The sequence below is a fragment of the Nyctereutes procyonoides genome, unplaced genomic scaffold, assembly GCF_905146905.1.
Source record: "Nyctereutes procyonoides isolate TBG_1078 unplaced genomic scaffold, NYPRO_anot_genome, whole genome shotgun sequence".
Taxonomy (NCBI): domain Eukaryota; kingdom Metazoa; phylum Chordata; class Mammalia; order Carnivora; family Canidae; genus Nyctereutes; species Nyctereutes procyonoides.
The window spans coordinates 40,620,267-40,642,889 of record NW_026575126.1 but is presented as its reverse complement, the minus strand read 5'-3'; the positions used below and the strand labels follow the sequence as shown (position 1 = coordinate 40,642,889).

At 52.5% G+C, this 22,623-nt stretch overlaps 1 protein-coding gene across 3 annotated transcripts in view; it reads left to right on the top strand.

Moving 5' to 3' along the window:
- Positions 1 to 22,623, top strand: part of SRL (sarcalumenin) — a 51,874-nt gene that overhangs the window by 12,760 nt on the left and 16,491 nt on the right. Inside the window, exon 1 of one of the 3 annotated variants that reach the window (XM_055340522.1) lies at positions 704 to 937. The exons of 1 other annotated variant lie outside the window; for it this stretch is intronic. In XM_055340522.1, the coding sequence (XP_055196497.1) occupies positions 877 to 937 (61 nt within the window). In that variant the 5' untranslated portion in view covers positions 704 to 876. Of the gene's footprint in view, positions 1 to 703; positions 938 to 22,623 lie in introns of those variants that run through there. One more of the 3 variants, XM_055340523.1, reaches the window with a different exon arrangement.

Sequence of the window (22,623 nt, the reverse complement as noted above, 5' to 3'; positions counted from 1 at the left end):
TAAAGCTGTGTGAAATGTAAAGCCCATAGAAGAACGACTTCAGCTCTTTTCCTCAATGGCTGACTACTACCTTCACAGTGACACCCTCCCTCCAGGCAGACAAGCCAATGTCTGCTGTCACTTAGCCTCATAGAACTGGCTCTTAGGGGCTGTCACGTGCCCTTAGGAAAATTGTATCATGTAGCACATTGCAGACATGACGGAAGATTCTGGAACCCCCATGTCACTGGAAATGGATCTCTGTCCATTGGCTTACATCACAGCATGGTACATGTCTCCTCGCTCCCCCTTTTCCCTCCTGTCGGTGTTCTACATCTTCTGGAGGCCTGAGAAGCTTAAGTTCCTAGCTGTCGACCTCAGAGGTCAGATGTTGCAGGTTTCTTTGGCCATTGTGGCTTCACCTTCCTGACCTTTGGGGAGGGGCTGAGACATCTGTCCATGGCTATCAAATAGAATCTCTCTTGCTTTGCCCTACGGCTCCTTCATTCACAAAACTGAGGCATGTGAAGGCCAGTGACTTGTCCCAGACTTTAGATCAAGTTAGCTCAGATACCGTGAGAGCTCGGGTTCCCAAACTCTAGACCTAACTCAAGGGATACCCCCACGTTTTCTCCACCACCCCTGCCCTGTGACCTGTGTCACATGACCCCAGGGCTGCTGGGGGAAGAGAATCCGGCCAGAGCCGTGCCTTCCGGGGCCTGGCAGCTGGCACAGCAGTGGCATAGCGAGCCTCCGCGCAGCCTGACAGGGTCTGCGCTGCTTCCCCATCACGTCCACCCAGTTGCCCTAGTGACTGTGTGACCCTCTCCCCCACCCTGCGCTGCCACCAGTCCTATAAATAGAGCAAGGAGCAGCTGGGCTCTCTTGGCAGTCACCATGAGGACGCTGGTCCTGCTCTGCTGCTTTGTGGCGTCGCTCCTGCTCCCAGGACAAACAGGTATGACCCTCACCCCTGTCATCCAAGCCAGACAGTGACCCCCACGCACGTCAAGGTTTTATGTTAACCGTGGAGGATGAAGGAGGAGGGAGGCTCGAGTGGTAGATGGAGGATGAGGCCTCTGTGATTCCTGTGGTTGATGGCAAACCTTTACTCCTGGCTGGTCTCACCATCGTCTCCCTTCCCTTCTCCCTGGGTCCCAGGAGAAAACTGGGTACAGGGAATCCAAGGGCAGTTGGGGGTTTGTGGGGAGGCCAGAGGAAGTGGGAGCAGTGAACTGAGAGGTGCAGACAGGTGTGAGGCCTGAGCCAAGGGCCAGGAGCCAGAGGGCAGTTCTGCCCCATAGATGCAGGGTAAGAAGACCCCTAAAGTAAGACTATAGGACCCTCCTAGATGGACAAAAGAACCCATTCTGGTGCTGGAGGGTCCCTGGAGGGCTGTGTTGAATTTACCCACCTGGTGGAGATTGGGCAGGGGTCTGGCTTTGCATGACTGAGGACAGAGCACAGTGGACAGAGTTGGGGGTTGTCTGGAGAACGGTGGTGGGATAGAAGAGGGGGTCAGTTTGGTACGGGGTTGGAGATGGAGTTGGGAACTATGCATAGAGTTCAAGAGGGGAGAGGGGTACTCCATAGTATTCCTTTGTTAGCTGGGGGCTTCAGTAGAAGGGGGCTGGGGGCCTGTGTGCATGGTTTTTCCTTTGATATCTCAGCACTTTGTATGGCAGAGGTGGTGGCTTGGGTTACAGCATGGGGGTTATTTATAGGCATAGAGGGGACACCAGACTGTGTGCCATATCTCTCTTCCTGAGACTCCTGGGGTCAGGTCCCCCTTGGGGATGCTTCAGGGGTGAGCTGGAGTGCTCCCCGGAATCTGGGTCTCCTGCTTTGTCTTGTTATGAGTTGGCAGTCTTTATATGCATAGGGGCCCATGGGGTGCAGAGCCCCAGCCTCTCCAACCTTTGAGGTTCTGTTTGTTGAGGTCCCAGCCCCAGCAGCAGGAGCAGGAGGTGGGCAGGAGCAGAAGGTGTTCCCTTGGGGGTTAGGGACCAAGGTAGGGGGCTCCAGCCTCGTGTGTGTCACTGGGCCCTGCCCTTGTCTGCCCTTGAGTTAATTTGGGCCTTGCAGGGCTGCCGTGGCTGGAGCAGTGAGGATTCCAAGCGGCTGTCAGGTGGCTAAGTATGGAAACAGCAGTGTAATTGGATCCTAAGCCTGGAGCCACTGCTGCCTGCTCCCCTTCACAGCCCCAGCTGCCACCTTGCCCCGCTTCCACACAGCAGTCCCAGGGACTTTTAGCCTTTTAGGGACATCCTTCATCTTTCCTCCCAACAAGGGAACTGGACATCTGGAATGTTTCATAGGTCTCACTGGGCGATCCTGCTATGGGGAAAGGAAGCAGGCAGGTGGTTTGTGGGAAGATCCTCTCTCTGCATGCTTTTCTTCCTGGACTCTGCAGTGTGCCCTTGGACTGGCTTCCAGGGAGGGGTTGTCCACTGCGTGCAGGGTTCCCTTTCTCCTCATTCCTGCTCACCACTTGGGCTGTGGGTTCTTCCCCCAGGGTGGATTTTATCACTGCTCCAGCTGTAGTTTATGCTAAAAGATAGCTCTGTCCTGCACCCATTGGGAGGTTCCAACCACAAGGAAGGGGCCTCTCCCTGCCCCTATAATGACAGTCCTTCCTCCTGGTTGATTTCTCCCTACAATTGTGCCACTAAGTAAATGCCCTCTTGCCCAAAGGCAGCAGCTTTGCTGCTGAACTTCCCACCCTACCCCTGGAACCCTCATTTCCATCCTGTGTCTCTTGCTCCTCTATGGATGGCAGGCAGGCTTTCTAATCTACTTCCTGCTTCCTGGGGGTAGAAGAGAGCTGCTCTTCCTTCCTTTGTCCCCATGTAACTCTCTGGACCATGGCAGGCTCTTATTCCTAAGCAAGGGGCCAGATGTGTCTCCTGATACTAGAAACAGCTGGAGCTGCCAGCACCTGATCACTGGGCACGTCCTGAGTCCCCCCACCCCACTCTGGCCTCCAGGCATTTGTGGCTGGAGGGGTCCTCCTGTTTGTCTTGGGGACTTGACCTGGTGACAGGCCTGCTTAGGGACAGGGGAAGGCAACCTTGAGTTGGTTTACTTTGTACCCTCATTGTGGAGGTAAGGGCAAAAGCCAGAGGAATGAGAGACATACACAAGGGGAGGGCCGCAAATTATGTATAGGCACATCAGCTCAGGGCCAACTCCCCCCACCACAGAGTTCCTGTCCTCCCCTCAGCCTCTCTTTTTCCAACAGCCACCTAACTCCCTCTGCCTTGGGGAGGCCGCTTTTGGGGAGCTTTCCTCCAGATGCCTCTCATCCTTGGACTCCTTTGAGAATGGGATGGGATAGGGGTGTGGGGAAGTGGCCAGCTCTGATAAATCATCTGAGCTCAAGCTGTTGGTGGTGTTGGGCTGGATTTGGGACATTTTTGCTTCCTGTTGCCTGCTTGATGCAGAGATTGGGGCAGATGGGGATTCTGAGTCTGTTCATCCCTCTCCAGCCCAGCCCTGGTTTACAGACTCACGCCTGCTCTGGCCTCCACCCTGCCGTCACAGTGGCGACAAGTCGTGCACGCTGGGGCTGACCCATTCCTCCATGAGAGATGAGGGTCGGACAGGAACCCCTTTGTGGCCCTCCTCACCCACCCCAGGCTGGTTATTTCCATAAAGATGCTGCGTCCATGTTCCCTCAACAGGCAGCCCAGCTGCCGTGACCCACCCTGAGGAGGGCTGGTGAGAGAAGGTCATGAGTTCAGGGATCTTGAGAGGACAGAAGCCTTCGCAGCCCTCTTGCAAGCTGTGTCTCCAGTGGTGTCCTGGATTCCTGGCCCAGTGTAGCTGGATGAGCCCCTAGGGAGCATCTAGTCTGCCCCTTCCCACATCGAGTCTACGAAGCACTCACTGGACTTGCCAGTGGATGTGCTCACCTTGCTTGGTGGCCTGTAGAACCAGAGTTTGGGAAATGCTGGTTTTGTCCCACATATGGGTGTGACAGTGGAAGTCAAACAACTAGTTCAAGACAGGGCCAGAGCTGGAATTCAGGTCTCCTTGCTCCTGCAGAAGGAGGTCCAGTTGAGGCCAGCTGCATCCCCCTGGTCATTTGGTGCCCATTTTGGTGTGGTGGGCTGGGAAGGGGACAGGAGGAAGACGGCTCTTCCTCTTTGGCAGGGTCCCAGGGCCAAGGGCAGGGTCTAGGCGCCGTGCCCCCTGGCCTGGAATGAAGGTGCAGCTGGGACACTGGGCAGGGGTGGGGTCTGCTGCTGTGGGATGCTGCGCTTTGCTCTCTCCTGGACACCTGCCCCACTCCAGATCCAAATCCAGACCCACTCATGGCACAAACCCTTATATTTAAATGTTGCTTGAGTGCAAAGCCTTTCATTCAAACACTGCGCCACATCTCACCATGTATTAATCATCTCATATTTATCGAGTACCTCCTAGCGTTTAGGTGTGGTAGTGGGGGAATCCAGATGGGCATTTTGTCTATGATTACCAGCCAGTATAAGAGATAGGCCATCTTCCACCTCGTGGCTGCACGCACACAGGTAGGACCTGTGTGAGTGTCATGAGGGAGGTACGGGTAAAGCGAGGTGGGGTGGAAGGGCATGGGGAGATTATTTTTAGCCAAGTGGATCAGGAAATGTCTTACAGATAAGGGGATATTTGAGATGGATCTTGAAGAAAGTAGCATTCAAACATGGAATGATTGAAGGAAGAGAATTCCACGTAAGGAGCAGGATGAGTGAATTCATGCCATCAGGAAAGTTTGGGGCTCTGGTGAGAAGCAGGCAGGGAGAAGGGCAGGCAGAGTGAAGTGAGAGTCTTGGGGAAGCGATTTGGAAGGCTGATTGGGCCACCCGTGAGGGGCCTCGCATGCTCTGCTGCCAGGGTAGTTTTGCGCTTTGGGTGGAGGGCAACCACTGAGGGCTTGGGAAGCAATCCTTCTGGCAGGTGTTTGTGGGGAGGAAGAGCACGAGGGAGGCTGATCAGAGGACCCTGTCAGAAATGCAGGTTAGAGGGTATGAGCTCCCCAAGGGAGTGGGGGCGGGGCGGAGAGGAGAGGCAGACCCAGCAGGTAGCTGCGGTGGAATTTACTGTACTTCTGCCAGAAGGAGCCCTCCCAGATCTAGTGTAGGTTGCTGGAGGCGTGATCTTGACAGAAAGGGAAAAAAAAAAAAGACCAGGAACATAAAAGAACAGATTTTAAAAGTTCATTATGAATCCTTATGAATTTGGAGTTGTTATGAATTTGGGGTGCCATGGGTACACATGGGTACATATGGATGGAGATACTGGATATTGGAGGATTAAAAGTTAGGTGTGGAGGTCCAGAGATGAGATCCGGTGGGTGAAGATGATGCTGTGAGGTCATGATGGAAGCTGTTGCAGGGAGAGAAAAGAGATGCAGGGATGGTCCCTGGGCAGCATTAGGTTGGGGAGGGGGAAGAGGATGACCTAAGAAGGGAAGGGCACATTCTAGAAGGGTAGTCAACAAGATGTAATGCTGTAGAGATGCTGAGGAAGATGAGGCATTGGCTTTGATACCTCGGAGGTCACTGGCAGAGTACGAGGGCCTGATGTGCATCTAGTGAGGGTGTGCAGGTGATGCATTTGGGCAGTGAGCTCAGGAGGGATAGAGGACACGTAAGAACACAAGGGCAGGGGGTTTGCCAAGGTAGCAAATTTCCTTTTCAACATTACAAAGGCCAAGTATGTTTATGGGCTGATGGGGAAGGATTTAGGAGAGAGGACTGGAAGACACAAGGTGGAGAGGGAGTGACCAAGATGTCAGATGTGTGGGGAGCATAGGGTAGGTCTTAGGAGACACCTGCCATGGGATCATGGAGGCCTCAGAGGGACACTGCACATTCAGGGTCAACTCAGGAGCTGTGATGCCAGCCAGGGAGCTAAACTAGGGGGTAGGGATCGTGGGCTGCCCTGGGATTGCTTTGGAGGGCCACTGGGTGGGGTGGGAGCGCGGAAGGAACCAGACTGTGAGGTGGGAAGGGAGGCCAGTTGTCCCAGGTTTCCTCTAGCACCGGCTGGGTCTCTGGTGCTGGAGGAAAACCAGGCAGAGCCCAGAGACCAAGTCAGTGAATGAGCCTCTTCATCTCCATGAACATTAGCCACTGGTGAGCTAACCCCCTGGAGCCAGGGGAAAGTCTGATCCCAAGCTCCTCCATCTAAGGTGTCCATTCAGCAAATGTCCCCTGCACCTGCAACGGGAAAAGCTCTGTGTTTGGACTCCATCAGGATCAGTGACTTAGTGGGAGCTGGCTTGGAGGCTCGGAGTGAGTTCCTTGGGTGATGGCCTGGGTTCTCATTCTTCTTGTGCAACAGAGACAGGCCCAGGCTCAGGTTCCCTCTGGGGTGTTTTCCTGGCTGGGAGGACTTTGCCACACCCATCAGCAGGGCTCATTTTGGGATCAGGGAAGTCCTGTCCTCTTTGATTTCAGCCTCATCCCTCTCCAGTCCTGAAGGTGGTTTTGTTCAGAGTCAAGGTCCCAGGCAGGGACATGCCCACTCTTGTCACCTCCTCCTCACTCACACAGGGCCCCGGAGCAGCCCTTCCTGAGTGGCCTGCTCTCAGGTTGGGGGCTTGGGCAGCAGAACCAGTTCCTACCTCTGAAAGCACCCTAGCTGTTAGGAGGTCAGCCATCCATACCCCCAGCCAGGGCCTGCAACAGCCTCCTCTCCTGGGCTCTTGGGCTCCTCCCTAGCTTTGCAGAGAGGAGGCTGCCCCACACTGCCCAGAACCCCAGTTCTGAAGACCAGGATACCATGGTGCCTTTGGGCAGCTGTTGCCTGTCTTCCCTGGGACTGTGTCATCAGAGCCACACAAAAACATAGTGGCTGCTGCTCCTCTGCTCTAAATCCTGGGGCCCAGAAGGATTTCGGGTGGAATGTTGGCCTAGCTGAGGCAGGCTCCCCAGCTTCATTGCAAGGGTGTTAAGCAATGAGAAAAGGCTTTTCGCCTTCCATACTTAGGTGGACCTTCCCCTCAGGGGGTCCTTGTCCTTCACAACCTCAACAGCACTGACCCTCTCGTTTTCTGTCATCTCAGAGTGCCACAGGGCACAGAGTGGGTGTGGGCTGTATGGCTAGCCCTGCAGAGAAGGAGGGCCCAGGGCAGAGTTCTAGAAAAAGGGGAGATGGGGCCCTCCGTGGAGGAGTGGTGGTAAGAGGCAGTATATGGTCAGCAAGTGAAGTAAGAATCCAACTAGCTTATGATGCAGCAATCACAGTACTGGGTATTCACCTGGAAAACACAGGTACACTAATCCAGGATACATGCTCCCTGATGCTTATACCAGCATTATCTACAGTAGCCAAGATATGGAAGCAGCCCAAGTGTCCATCAATAGGTGAATACATAAAGGTGGTGTGTATGTATAGAGATATATACACAATAGAATATTTTTCAGCCATAAAAAAAGAATGCAATCTTACTATTTCCAATGACATGGATGGAGCTAGAGGGTACAATGCTAAGCGAAATAAGTCAGCCAGAGAAAAACAAATACCATATGGTTTCACTCATATGTGGAATTTAAGAAACAAAACAAGCAAAGGGAAAAAAGAGAAAGACAAAGCAAGATGCAGACTCTTAATTAACTCTACAGAATAAACTGGTGATTACAGGAGGGCAAGAGAAGTTGTGTGTGAGAAACAGGTGATGGGGATGAAGGAGCGCACCTGTTGTGATGAGCACTGGGTAAGGTATGGAAGTGTAGGATCACTGTATCATGCACCCGAAATCAAGAGGACACTGTGTTAACTAAATGCAATTAAAAATACAAACTTAAAAAAAAAATACAAACTTAAAACACAAAAGAGGTCTGAGGGACAACTGAGAGGAGGAGAGCCCTGGAGGAAGGTGGGAAAGATGGGCTGGTGGGGGCCCTCCTCTGAAAAGCCAGCTTTCCAGCCCCAAGGCCCCGCTGTGCTCGCCCCGAGGTCCTGGCCAGCCACACTGCTCTGACAGGAATGGGGCCGGCCACGTCTCTGCCCCCAGGAGCTGACTTCTATTTGGGGCGATGACGAGCACTGAGAGAAAATGTAACTAGCACCCGCTCCCCCCACCCTGCAGATCTGGTTGGAGTTCAGAGGAGGACTGGAAGGTCGGCCTCACGGAGGGGCAGGGTTTCAGCTGGACTGGAAGGAAGGGGACAGGCACTGGACTGTCAGCTCCAAGAGGACAGGGGCCATGTGTTGGTTTAATTTGCTCACCTCCCCGTCACCAGTGCCTAGTGCTGAGCTTGGTTCCCTTGGTTCATTGAAAGCACTTAAGGGTGTCAGATGAAGGAGCAGATGATTTGTGCAGGCAGAGGAAGAAGAGCATCTGCAGATGGTGATCACAACCAGGAGTGGGGATGGGACGCCAGGGTGGCTCAGGGGTTGCGCGTCTCTCTTTGGCCCAGGGCGTGGTCCTGGAGCTCCAGGATCAAGTTCCACATCGGGCTCCCTGCATGGAGCCTGTGTCTCCCGCTGCCTATGTCTGTGCCTCTCTCTCTGTATCTCTCATGAATAAATAAAATCTTAAAAAAAAAAAAAAAACAGGAGTGGGGAGGCTCTGAGCATTGCACTGGCTCGGGTGTGGGGCTCCTGCTGGAGGAGGGGATCAGACCACCTTGGTGGGCAAAGGGCCAAATGCTGAGCCAGGTGGCTGTTCTTGGGCCCTCAGCGTATTCTAGTCCCTCCTCTACTCCCTCTCAGGTAGTTTTGGATACTTCTAGAGCAGGGATTGCATTCTGAGCTCAAACAGGTGCAGGCAAAGTCTGGCCTGGAGTTCTGGGCCCACAGGAAGTGGGTTGTGTTGGGAGCTCAGCCCAGAACCAGGCCAGGGGAGAACCCTGGGGTTTGGGGGCCCCTCCCCCCACACCAGCTCACCGCCAAAACTGCAGGCCCTGGTCCTCTTCCAAGTGGCCATTTGGTTAGGACCTCGGCCAACCTAGTTGTCCCCCACACAATTTTCCATAGATGGCAATAGGCAAAAACTTGACAAAGCCATTGCCTTGAAAACTGTGTCTCTGGATGCACCTGGTCCCACAGCTGCCTGCCCTGTGCACCTGCATCCACCAGAGGGGCTTCTGGCCACTTTGTTGGTCTCTTGGTCCCCCCCCCCCAATTCCTCCTACCCTTTTTTCCAAGTGTCAAGTGGTAGAAGGCCACTTATTTCTCTAGCTTATCCCAGGAGGTCAAGACACCAGGAAGGGTCTGGAAAGATTGGAGAAGGGTTGTGGCCCTTGCCATGGCCTGGGGAGCCCATCCTGGTCTCAGGAATGAGCCTGGGTACAGGCTAAATCATCTTTCTCCTGACTTTTCCTGCCTCAGTTTCTTTCCTGATTTGGTAGTTAGGCCAGCAGCCTCTTCACCTGGAGCCCTGTCACCTGAGGCCACCCACACAGGGAGCAGAGCAGCCAGCCTGGGGTGGGGCATGGCCAGCTCACAGGAGATGGAGGGCAGAGCAAAGCACCAGCTTTGTCACAAATTCATCACCAAGCCCCTTCCCATTTTGCACCTGTTTTTTTGCCCATAAAACGGGATAATAATACTTGCCCTATTTACAGCATGGGGTTGTTATGTGACTAAAATTTAAACATGGCTCTCAGATGCTTAACATGTTTTTTGATATCAGATACTTTTTAAGGTTGAAAGGACTGTGGCAGTAATTATAGGCTGGCACTGCTATCCCTATTCCTTTGGCTTGACATCTGCTACTGCTTACCTCAAATATCATGAAACATGAACAATCCACAGAATCCATCCACATCTCTGCCCCTTCTCAGGGTTGTTAATATCCTTCGGCTTCTCTGTCCTCAAAGAGCTTACAAACCAGGAGGGGAGAGAGTCCTGCTCATGACAGGAGTGGGGAACCATATAAGGCAGATGTAATCAGGGGCTAAAAATAAGTAGCTTGAGTGTGCGAAGAAGGGGAGCAGGTGGGCCAGGGCCTGGGGCCACCTGGCTGGTGGAAGCACCATCAGCTTAATGGGAGAGGGGTCGTGAAGACCTCATAGGGCCAGGCTTCAGGGCTGTTCGCATATTATTTTCCTGGGGTCACCGCCATAAACTCCCACAAACTGGGTGACTTCAAACAACAGAAATTTAACCTCTCATGATTCTGGAGGCTGGAAGTCATAAATCAGGGCTTGGCAGGGCCCTGCTACCTCTGAAGTCTCCATAGGAGAATCCTTCCTGCCACTTCCAGCTTCTGGCAGATTCCGGCAGTCCTTGGGGTTCCTTGGCTTGTAGACACATGTCTTCAGTCTCTGCCTCTGTCCTCACATGGCCTCTTATCTGTGTGTCTCTGTGTGTTCTCTTCTTGTAAGGGCACCAGTCATCAGACTTCGGGCCCACCCTAATGCAGTTGGCCTCAACTTAGTTACATCTGCACAGACCCTATTTCCAAATAACGTCATGTTCCAAGGTTCTGGGTGGATGTGAATTGGGGCAGGGGGCACTCTTCAACCTCTCTGGCTCCTTAGCCTTAGAGCTGACAGTTGAATAGTTGCTCACTCTGAATGTACAGTTCCTGTCTGTCTGCTAGGTGCTAGTCCTCTGCTGGGCACAGATGGCACCTGTTTCCGTGGTCCTCTCTCTGGCCCCATAGCCCACGCGATTGCCCCAGCAGCTAATTTGGAGCTCTGCTAACACACACAGCCCAAGTGTGTGGAATGAATGGATGGACAGCTGGTGGGGTGGCACACCATTCCAGAAGGCTGCTTAGCCTAGCCATGGTGCTGGGGAGGATGGTGGGGGGACTTCTCCAGCTCCCTGTTTGGTGTGCTCAGGTATGGAGTGAGTTGGAGTAGGTCTGTCCGGGGGCAGGGAGCTGTGGTTCTCAGCTGGTTACATGGAGAGAGCTGCAGGCCAAGAAGCCAGCAACTTAGGCCTGGCAGCCTGAAGCCCGCTCTCCTGTGTGAGTGCTTGTGCCCAGCCCCTCCGAGTCTCTTGCCCCAGGTACAGCAGGAGAGCGAGTAGGACTTGGAGGAGCCACCTCATCCTCTGCAGGAGCCCTTTGGAAAGAGAACTTCCAGGTGTTTCCCTCTGCCTATGTCAGTGAGAGACTTGTGTCCTGGTGTGTCTGCCTTTCTGCACCCTCCTTGCCAGCGGCAGGAGCGCCCAGCTAAAAGGGCCAGTATTTGGGTCTCCTCATAGCTGACTCAGGGGTCCCTAGCCCAGAGACAGCTCTGGAAGCTGGTGGCTGTGGCACTGTTTCCCTTTCTGTGGTTTTTCCTCTGGAGGAGGGCAGAGATAGGGACAGGTCTCCAGGGTCGACTAGCCTTTCTAGAAAAGCTTACCAGCCAATGCAGTCTGGGCTCCTAGCCTGGCATTCCTCTCTCCTCTGTCTGGCTTGTCCCATCCTCCTGACCATGGCCTCTGTTCCCCATGCACACTTGCTTTGGCTCCTGCAGCCACTGACCCCAAATGTCCTACCCCTCAAGGAGCCCCTGAGACTGCTGCCATGGGGCCAGTTCTCTCTTCCTGCCTGCCCACCTCCCCCTTCAATTAGATGCTGTGTGTTTAAGGGGAGGGTCTTAAATTCAGGAATCCAGTTCATGTTACCAAAACAACATTGTAAGCTGATAAGACAAATACTCCTATGATCCTTTGATCACAAAAAAATCGGCCTGGTTAGGTTAAACGACTTGACCCATGGGTACTTCTCTGGTTTTGAATCCCAGTCTCAGAACTCTTTTCATCTGGAACTCTCTGCCTCTGCATTGAGGGAAGGCCTTACATTTTGCCACTATCATCCATCCACCCATCCACCCATTCACCATCCGTCCACCCATCCAGTGGTTGTCTAAGGTGCTGGGAACCAAAATCTCTGACGAGGAAACTGAATAGGTAAGTTATTTAGTTTATTGGACGATTTTAGGTGCAGTGGAGAAAAAATTAGTTTGGGGAGGAGGAAGGCTGGTCAAGAGACAGTGTCACCAGGGTGGCAGGAGAAGGCCTTGTGGAGAAGATGACAGGTGACAAGGAGCCAAGTCTTAGGAGAGGAGAGTGCAGGGCCAGGCAGCTGTGTAGGGAAAACCTTCCCAGCAGAAAGCACAGTGAGTGCACGGTGGGCAGGAGGCCAGGTGCCATTGCTCAGGAAAGAGCAAGCCTGTGTGGAGGAGGAAGCCACAGAGTGTGCGCAGAGCGGGAGAACGTGCGTGTGGAAAACAGAGGGTGCGGAGCTCAGGGAGGGGCTGTTTCACAACCCAGGTAAGAGATGACAGGTGGGGGTGGGAGAAATTGGTAGAATGAGGATAGATTTTGAAGGTAGACAACAGATTTAGCTAAGATTTTGGAGAAAGAAAGGAACCAAAAAGACTTTATCTTAAAAAAAATAAATAACTTGGGGCACCTGAGTGGCTCAGTAGGTTGAACATCTGCCTTTGGTTTGGGTCCTGGTCTCAGGGTTGTGGGATGGAGCCCCGTATAGGGTCCCTGCTCAGCGGGGAGTCTGCTTGTCCCTCTCCTGCTCTCCCTCACCCCCCCTCGTTCTCTCTCTCTCTCTCTCTCTCTCTCTCATTCTGCTCTTTCTCAAATAAATAAAATCTTAAAAAATAGCTTTATTGAGATACATTTCAAATATATATAATATGCCTATTAAAGTGTTCACTTCTGTAGTTTTTGGTGTATTCACAGATACATGCAACCATCAGCAAATCAATTTTCTTTTAATATTTTATTTATTTATTCATGAGAGACTCAGAGAGAGAGAGAGAGAGAGAGAGAGAGAGGAAGAGACATAGGCAGAGGGAGAAGCAGGCTTCATGAGGGATGTGGACTTGATCCCAGAACTCCAGGATTACGTTAGGCAGGCACTAAACCACTGAGCCACCCAGGTGTCCCTAGCAAGTCAATTTGGTTTTATTTATTTATTTATTTATTTTAAAGATTTTATTTATTTATCCATGATAGACACACACACACACACACACACACACACACAGAGAGAGAGAGAGGCAGAGACACAGGCAGAGGGAGAAGCAGGCCCCATGCGGGGAGCCTGACGTGGGACTCAATCCTGGGACTCCAGGATCGCGCCCCGGGCCAAAGGCAGGCACTAAACCGCTGAGCCACCCAGGGATTTCCTAGCAAGTCAATTTTAGAACATCTTTTTATCACCCCCAAAAAGAAGCTGTGTCCTTGCCACTCCTCATTCCCTATAAGCTGCCTCCTTGGTCACTGGCCACTACTCATCTGCTTTCTATCTCCCTGCATTTTCCTGTTCTGGACTCTTGTATAAATGGAATCACATGGTGTGTGGCCTCTTGTGTCTGGCTTCTCTCACTGAGCATCATGTCCTCACGGTTCACCCACCTCGTAGCAGGTGTCTGGACCTCATTGAATAATAAGGAATGAATATTCATTGGGTAATATTCCACTGTGTGGATCTGTTTTGTTTATCTGTTCATCAGTTGATGGACATTTAGGTTGTTTCCACCTTTTGGCTCTTGTGAGTAATGCTTCTGTGAACATAGATGTACATAATCTTTTTTTAATTTTATTTTATTTGAGAGATATGGAGAGAGGGAGCATGAGCAGAGAGAAGGAGAAATGGAGAGAGGGAGTATGAGCAGAGAGAAGGAGAAGCATACTCCCTCTGGGCAGGGAGCCTGATGTGGGGCTCAATCCCAGGACCCCGAGATCATGACCTGAGCCAAAGGGAGATACCCAACTGAGCCACCCAGGTGCCCCTGCCTTTTTTTTTTTTTTTTTTTTTTTAGTTAAAGGCTTATTTGTGAGAGAGAAAGGAGACGCAAGAGAGAGGGGCAGAGAGAAAGGGAGAGAGAATCTCAAACAAACTTCTTGTTGAGCATGGAGCCTGATGTAGGGCTCAATCCCATGACCCTGAGATCATGACCTGAGGCTAAATGAAGAGTCAGGTGCTTAACTGACTGAGCCACCCAGGCACTCCTGAGGTACACATTCTTGTGTGATGTGTTTGGGGAGATTTTGTCTTGATACAGCCATACTTTGTATGTTTCCTTTTTAAAAAGTTTTTGTTTTTAAGTAATCTCTACGCCCAAAATGGGGCTCAAACTCCTGAGCTTGAGACCAAGAGTCACATGCTCCACTGACTGAGCCAGTCAGACACCCCTAAAAATACATTACACTTTTCTAGTATTATTGGCTTTCAAGAACTCTATCACATGTCATTGGAGCCTTCCAGTATCTGATACATAGTAGGTGCTCCATTGATAGCTGTGGAAGGAAGGCCCCACAAATCTGGACGTGGGCAGGCTGGTATTTTTCATTTCCACTTTATTAATGAAACAGGTACAGAAAAGTTGAAATACTTGTTCAAGTTTCCACCGCTGAACAGAACATATTTGGCCTCTAACTCTGTGCTTCCCTCTTTCTTCTCCTCTCTGAGAGAGCTGCTGCTGGAACTGGGGAGCTCTGCTTGACCACCAGGCTTCCATCCCACCACCAGCCGCATCTACTTCTTTGCACTCTTCTCCTGGGAATATCCCCAGGCAGGGTAGCAGGGCCAGCTAGGCTTCAGACCCACGGTGTCTATATAGCTGACAGGCGTCAGCCCTGCCCCCTTCTCTCCTCACTCGGAGTGTGATTCAGTGGATTTGAGGAATGGCCCAGGAACAGATCTTTTAACTAAGCTCCTCCATAATCCTTTTGCAATTGGCCTAGGGCCACATCTTGAGAAGGGCTGACCCAGGGGAGGAGGCTGGTGCTCTCGGGGCATCCAACAGATGTTTGCTGTGCTGGGGTACCTGACAGGCCCTGTGCAATCCCAGGGGGGACACACTGATGGCCCTGGCCTCAGAGGGCTTATCGTCCATGGGGATACAAGTTACAAAGGCTGCCACATGGGGTGACGAGTGCTGTAGGAGCACAGAGCAGAAGCATCTCAGTACTAAGGGGCCCATGGAGGCCTCCCAGGGGGATGGGCTTCAAAGCTGGGGTCTGAAGTGTGAGCTGGAATTAGCCAGGTCCAGGCAGCAGGAAGTGGACAACAGTGAGGCTGGCACTTGAGGAGACTGGTTGGAAATATCTGGGGACTGAAAGCGGTTTCTCAGAGAATTCTGCAGGCGCTCATTGTGTGCATCTGGGTGGTCAGGGCTTTCTCAGGCCCTGGGAGGGACATGAAGAGGCTTTGGGTCTTCCTCTTGCTCCAGAGTCAGTGACAATCTAGGAGGGAAGATGGGACACTTGCCCACCCCCTGTAGGTCACAGCCACATGGGGCAGGGGTTGTGTCTCTTGGCTTAGTGTGGATGGTCATGGACACTGGGTCAGTTGAGGTCATCCAGGGGACCCCGGTGGCCTGGAGGGGTGAGAAGCAGAGAACATGGAGGCAGCAAGATGTAAGCTGGCAGGAAGGAGCAGGTGCGGCCGGACCTGGGGTGAGGTGGGAGGATGTTCCAGGCATGTGGCAGTGTGGCCTTTGGGACCTCATATGGGTTGGATTGTGTCTTCCAGAAAGGTAGGTTGAAGTCCTAACTTCTAGTACCTCCAAATGTGCACTTGTTTGGAAATAGGTTCCTTGCAGATGTAGTTAGTTAATCTGACTGGTGCCCTTAGATGTGAAGGAGAAGAGACGCAGAGAAGTGACACAGGGAGAAGACCATGTGCCATGGAAGTAGAGATTGGAGACATTCGTGGACAAGCCAGGGACTGCCGGAAGCCACCAGAAGCTGGAAGAGGCAGGAAGGAGATTCCCCTAGCATCTTTGGTGGGAGCACGGCCCTGCTGACATACTGATTTTGGACTTCTGGTCTCCAGAACTGTGGGACTGTACGTTTCTCTCCCCCTCCCTCTCTCCCTTCCTCCCGCCTTCCGTCCCTCCCCTGAAACATTTCTACTACTTTAAGCTGCCGGGGTTGTACTTTGTTGCAGCAGCCACAGGAAACAAATACAGGAGCAAGCCCAGGCTTTTGGTGCAGGGATTTGGGGCCCTGGTCCTGGCTGGCAGGCAGGCAGGCCACTGGCTGGAGCTCCTCAGATGTGGCCTGGTAGAGGCTGCGTGGGGCCCTTGGTGTTGATCAGGAAGGGTCATCCCGGGGACAGTGAGTGCGGAATGTTCACTTGCTCTTGCCCCGCCCTCTGGCCTGCCTTTGGCTTTGACCTTCCTCTCCCCAGGGGAGCCCCGTGGGAACTAGAATTCCGCTTGCCCTGACCTGCATGGTCACCAGGCTGCTGAAGGAAAAGAAAGCTCTGGTTGACAAGACCCTTGTTTGGTTTCAGTGTTTGAAGAGACAAGGCGAGAGCTCAGGCCCTTGACAGTAACTCCACCAAGTTTAATTGCCTAAAATGATTTCTCCCTGGGGGGTGGGGATGTCCAGAGTGGGAGCTCTGAGGGAGGGACAGAGCCACCTCTCACCGGGAAAGGTGGCCCACGTGTCTGAGGTTCAGTGGGCTAGGCCACTTGAGGATACAAACCGGGAAGCCTGCTCCCACGGGAGACATGGGATTTCTAGAACTTTCTACCATAGAGCTACCCAGATATTCTTTGCCTGTGGCGTTCCAAGCTCTGAAATGCTAACAGGGTAATGGATGGATTCGCTTAAGAGGTTTTGGGAGTTTGTACCTTCTACGGAGCAGGGAGCAAGCAGAGGTCTTTTTCCTTTTCCCTTGTGACTCAGACTCTGAAAGGCTCTCCTGGTTGATCTCGTTTGGCCTCTGCAGTCCTGAAGTCAGAAGCTGAGAGCTGATCTCATGTAGCTTTCGTGGAACCAGCTGACCTTTGTCCCCTGGTGCCGGGGACAGGGAGCCCTCCCTCATTCTCCTCCAGACCACCAGAGCACCCGGAGTAAGGGGGAATGTAGGGCTGGACTGAGTGCAGTTGGCCTCCTGGAGCTGAACCTTACCCCAGTCCTTCCCAAAATCTCCATCGACAGCTGTGCTTGGGAACCCAGCCTGATGTCAGACAGAGCCCTCAGCTGGCACTCCTACCCTTTATATAGGAATAACCAGGGGAATGGGTGGGCGGTCCCAGTAGTGCTGGATCCAGGACCAGGGCGAGGGGTCCAGGGCCTTGTATTTGAGTCCAGCTTTGCCCCCAGCTCAGGAGGCAGCTTCTGGCAGACTCTTTGCCCCCACTGGGCCTTGGTCGCCTCTGCTGTGGAATGAGTGAGTTGGGCCGGTTAACTTCTAAGTTTCCTTCCAGTGCTACGTATCTCTCATGCAAAAATAACCAAAACAAGGTGAAGTCTGGGGCTGTGAGTGTAAGGACCCAGGAGTGGAGCCTATCTGTTGCAAACCTGGTGAAGCCCTTTGGGAGAGAAGGTCGAAAGATCTGCATCTTGACATCTGGGTAGCAGTTTTGCTGGAAGGGTCTTTGGGCTGGAGCTTACAGGGCCACACGTGGGTCACAATATCCATCCTGTTGCTGCCCTAGCCTCTGCCCTTGGTTCGTCTTTCCTCTGCAACCTCCTCTGAGTCGGCGTGGGGGCAAGCAGCTTCTCTGGTCTCACTGGTGGCTGGAGGGGAGATGGGCTAAGGACACCTCACTAACAAGCAGGTGTGGGGCGGGCCTGGCACTGCTAACGGGGGCTGAGGAGCCACTTCTGGTCGCACAGACCCATGTGTGAAGCCCTTCAAAGCTGCCAAAACATTAGCTCTGATTTCAGCCTAGCAAGATAAGCAAAGTGCCCCTCGAGCAGGAGCTAGGGCCACTCTTCGCTCCATGGTGGTGGCGCAGTCAAAACTACTTTCTCAAGACCTGAGTCCTTTCTGAAGGGCTCATTGCTTTGCTTCCTGTGCTCACTTATTCCAAGGACAATGAGGACACGCTGGCACTGGGGTGGCCTCTCCAGCTGTGTTGCCACTTCTGAGAGCCGAGAAGAGCCCTTAGTCACTCTTCCTCCAAGCAGAGCCTCTTACCCCTTCTCAGATACATGCAGCCCACAAGTGGGTCTGCTTAGGCATCCTCCTGAGTGCGCATTTGTGCTGGGTGCGACACGCAGGGTCACCTCCCTTCAGTGGTGGATGGAAGGAGTCTGGGAGGTTGGAGGGGGAGAGGAAGCTGTGTATCACCTCAGAAGTTTCTGGGTGAGTCAGGGCTGAGTGGAAATGGTCAGTTACCACAAGAGTCAACGTGGAGCTCAGCAGGACAAGAGCTCGGCCCCAGGGGTGTTGACAGCTGAGGCCCATTCCTGTCCCAGGCCATCTGGAACCTCTGAAAAGTCAGGCTACCCCAACATGCACAACTCCTTGTTCGAGCTGCTTCTGGCTGGGAGAAGGGGAGAAAGAATCCCCAGGCAGAAAGACCATTCTGGCCCACTGACCGACCCCCCAGAAACAGAGGGTTGGAAGGAGAGGAGTGGAGGTGAGCCATCAGGGCTCCTGTCCAAAGCTCATTCTCTTTTGGCTCACTCAGTGAATTTGGGATTTGGCCTGGCATCTTTGCTCTTCTAGGAAATTAGTATTATTATACCTGACATTGCAGAATGCTTTTAAATATCAACTGATGCTTAAAATACTTTGAAGGGGATAGCACAGGAGGTATTATTATCTGCATTTTATGGGTGAATGGATTTGGTGCAGGAAGAGTGAGGAGCAAGGTTACTTGCTGGTTCATGAGACTGAGGAGTTCTCCTGACCCCATCCAGAGTGCAGTCTGGGTCTAGGTCTTGGGGCAGAAGGAAACCCTGAGATGTGGTCTTGGCCCAAGCTGGGGAAGGTGTCAGATCTGTTTCCCATGTTTGAGAATGCTTCCCTTTGCCCTGCTTCCCTGCCTTGGGGATGAGGTGGGTCTGGTGAGTCATTATTCCCCCCACATCTGAGCCCAGGTGGCTCTGACCTGAACTCAAGGCAGCCATCTGCCTGAGAGCTCAGGGAACCACACTCCTTTGGCTCCCAGTGGGTCTCTCTTGCCTGGTGACCAAGAGTCAACCGTCAGCCCTCCCAGGAGTCATCCTCCAGATTCCAGGGAGATTCCATGTCTTGGGGTGGGGAGATGGAAGGTAAGGACTCGAACTACCTGTCTCAGGATCTAGCGTGTTCCTCTCTCTCCTGCCTCCTCTCACCCCCCTTGCCCCGTTGCCCCCGGCTCAGTCCCTCTGAATGGAGGGAGTATTGTCCCATGACTCCTATAATGACTTCTGTTCACCTCAGGCAGGGCTGATCTCTGGGAAAACTGGTTTTCCATGGCCTATACCTTTAATAATTGAGTCTCACTGAGGGGTCAGGACTTCAGTTTTTACTTCTTCCAGAGGCATTTGCCTTTTGAAAGTGAGTGCACACCCACATTCGTGAATCCTCTGGGCACCAGCAACAAGATTGTGTATACATGATGGTTGTGGGATTATGGGTGATTTCTCTCTTGCCCTCAAAGCAAGAATTCCCAGGAAAAGGAGGGTGGAGTTCTTCTGCCAATTCTCTGGACTTCATGGGTTAAAAACAATGGTCTTGAAGTCTTAATCCTTTTTGAAGGGAGGAGGAAGAGGGTAGACTGAGAAGCTGCTGTCCTGAGGCCCGCTAACCCCCTCTCCTTTCTGGGGTTGGTAGCTTGGTGCCAGGAAAGCCCATGAGACTCAGTTGGTGGAAAGCTGGCTTCTAGAACCAGCCCTGTGGCCTCAGGGCAGCCACTCCTCAGCGTTTCAGGCTCCTGATCAGTGAATCAAACCACTTGGTCCCTGTGAGAGGGTCCCTTTTGACTCCTAATCCTCATATTCTCCCTGAATTGTGCCCTTGTCATTGTGTCCTATCCCCTGGGTGAGTCATTTTGGGGCTAGAGTCCAGCTGGGGAGTAGCTGTCCTGGTGGGATTAACCTTGACTTTAGGAACTTGGCCAGGAGGCCAAAGAACCTTCCAAGGATGGGTGCCTCGCTCACTGTACCCTGGTTCCCTTGTCTGGGTGGGAAAAGAGATAAAGGCCAACAGAATGGCCAGAGAGGGTCTTGGGCTTCTGGGAGGATGTGGATACTTCCCTTCTAGGGTCCTCAGCATTGGCATCTACAAAACTGTCTGGAGGCTCATCCAAGAAGTGAAAGAACAAGGGACCCTGAGTGGTGAACATTGACTCTGTAAATAAAGTCAAGAAAAAAATGTGACACCAAAAGAGGCTGCTGACCGTTGGCCCAGTCCAGGAGTGTTCAGAGACAAGATCTAGGACACGGAAAGGGTCAGTCTGCCGCTCTGACTCTGTAAACCCTGTTTCTGGAGGGCTTTCAGCTGCACTTGAGGCACGGTCAATGTGCTGTCTGAGTGTTTGGGTGAAGGACAGCCTGGTGAAAGACTGGTGAAAGACCTGGTGAAGTCCCCTCTGGATGCAAGACTGGCATTCCTGACTCCTGGGTACAGATGTGTCCTGGCCTAGAAGTGGAAAGTGACTGTCCTCCTGGGGCTTTATTACTGATGAGTCATCTGCATAACTGTGTGTGAGTGACAGTCAAAGGTATTTTACCTGTGTGACTTGGACTCAGGAGCTTCAATCGGATGAGAAGACCCGTGGAGGATAACCTTGGCAGATCCTTAGAGTTGTGTGCTAAGGAGTCTTGGACAGGTGGGATTGAGTTTAGAAGTTAACTTCTATTCCGTGGAGACACTGGATGTATTCAGCGCCTAGAGGTGGGCTCAAACCAGGTCAGCCAAACAAGGTCTCAGGTTCTGACCTCTCTTGTCCTGATCTCCAGCTTCAACACAGACTCCCTGATGCCTGGCACAGAGGCTGTCTCGGAGCAGTGCTTCCCAAACATTGGTGCTCATGAGAACCGCCTTCTGAAACATGGAGCTTCACGCTGACCCAGCCTTGGAGACTGGGCGTCTGTGCTTAGAAAGCCCTGCAGCTCTCGGATACCACCCGCACGTGGCCTGAGAGCTCTGCTTTGTTTCTTGGCCCGAGTTCTAGCTTATCCCTGGAATGCTTGTTGGGCAAACAACTTGACTCTCCTGTGTCCGCTTCCTCAGAGGTTAATAGTCCTTGCTTCCCATGCCTCAGTGGGCTGCCAGGATGAGAGAAGAACATAATACTGTTCTGGGACATGTGAAGTTCTGCGTGAAGACAAGACATCACCCAGCTCAGTGCTTGGCTGTAGCTCAGCAGATGCTGTAGTGGGGGCTCCTTAGGCTTCTGGGGAAATGATCAAGAGGAAGCTACTGGAATTTTTAGGGACAAGGCAAGAGAGGCAGAAGCAGTAGCTGTCACATACCCCTATCCTTAGGCCCCCATCCTGTCCCTGAGAGGGACAAACAGACCCAAGGAAAGCAGGAGGTAAAGGGGTGGCAGAACCCTAGCTTCTTCATCTTCCCACACCCCTCAGGCACATGTTGGAGCCCTGGCCTTCACAGGACTTGGTTCGCAAACCACGTGGGAGTAGAACAAACTCTGGACTGAAAGTCATGAACCTGGGCTCTGTCCCAACCCTACCCTGACCTTGGGAAAGTCTCTAAGGCTCCCTGGCCAGAGCTTCCCCTTCTGCAGTTGGACTCGGCAAGGCCCCTGGTGACTCCACAGTTCTGAGTCCATGTGAAAGTGCTTTGGAACAGGTTAGGAGCTGGGGAAAATCAGGTGTTTGGTTGGCAGTAGAGAGAGGAACTGAGCCTGGACCCCCCATTGGGGCTGCAGATGGGGCAAGCTACCAAAAGGCTGACTCCAAAGACAGCAGAGGGGGTGTCAGGAGAGAAAGCAGAACTGGTTTATGCCATTCTCTGTCCAGCACGCAGGCCTTCCCATAATCTCGGGTTGAGCTGGGGGCTTGCTATTCATGTACTCTGATGTAAGCACCCAGGCCCGTCCAGGGTCAGGATGGCTGCCTTGGCAGCAGCACATACAGTACAGTACGGTGTGTCCTGGGGTAGACCAACACTCATTTTACCGGGCTCTCAACCCATTCAGGTGTCCTGGGTGCCCTATACCTTCTCTCACCTCCTCCAGGGGCCGTTAGGGGGCTTCAGCTAGATGCTGGGGAGATCAAGGAGAGAGGGAATTGGATTTAATTTCATGGAATTGAACTGAATTTAATCAGAGGCTCTTGAAGCTTCTGACTGCCTCCCAGAGGAGATATCAGGCTCAGTGGCACAGCTGCTTCCTGGGGATTGGGCTCTGGGGACCCAATGCCACAGCTTGTTTCATTGAGAGATTTTTCCATCAGAGTTATTTATAGCCTGGGAAGGAAGGTCACAGGGCATGAAGGCATCACCCTTGGTCTTTTTTTTTTGCTCCAAATTGCTTAGCAGGTCAGTGACAGCTTGACACTAAATCCTAAAAATCAAGGAAGGCTATAGATGTAAATGTATATACACACAGGCAGATACTTGAATTCCTGTCCGCAGCCCAGGAGTGGAAATACACAACAATGGGAAGTTCATGATAAGCCCCCAAAGTCTGGGGTGCTCATCTCCCTTGGGATTATGTAGCCCTTTCACCCTTGCCAGGAACAGAAGGTGTTTTGAGAATATTGGAAACACCACAGGTGGTCAGACCCAGAGTATATTCCACCTACCATCCCACCATCATCCCCACCATTACCACTGTCATCATCACCACCATCCCCACCATCATCATTACCATCACCACCATCACCACCATTCCTACAATCAACATCATCAATAGTAGAGGGCAGTAGGGGCCTATGGAAAAGGATAGATTCATCAGAGAAGGCTGGACCATTGCTATTTCAAGAGTATGTGCCAAGCCTTGGGTGACTCATCCAAGGAGCCTCCAGTGGTCACATGAGTTGGGAGGAGCCAGG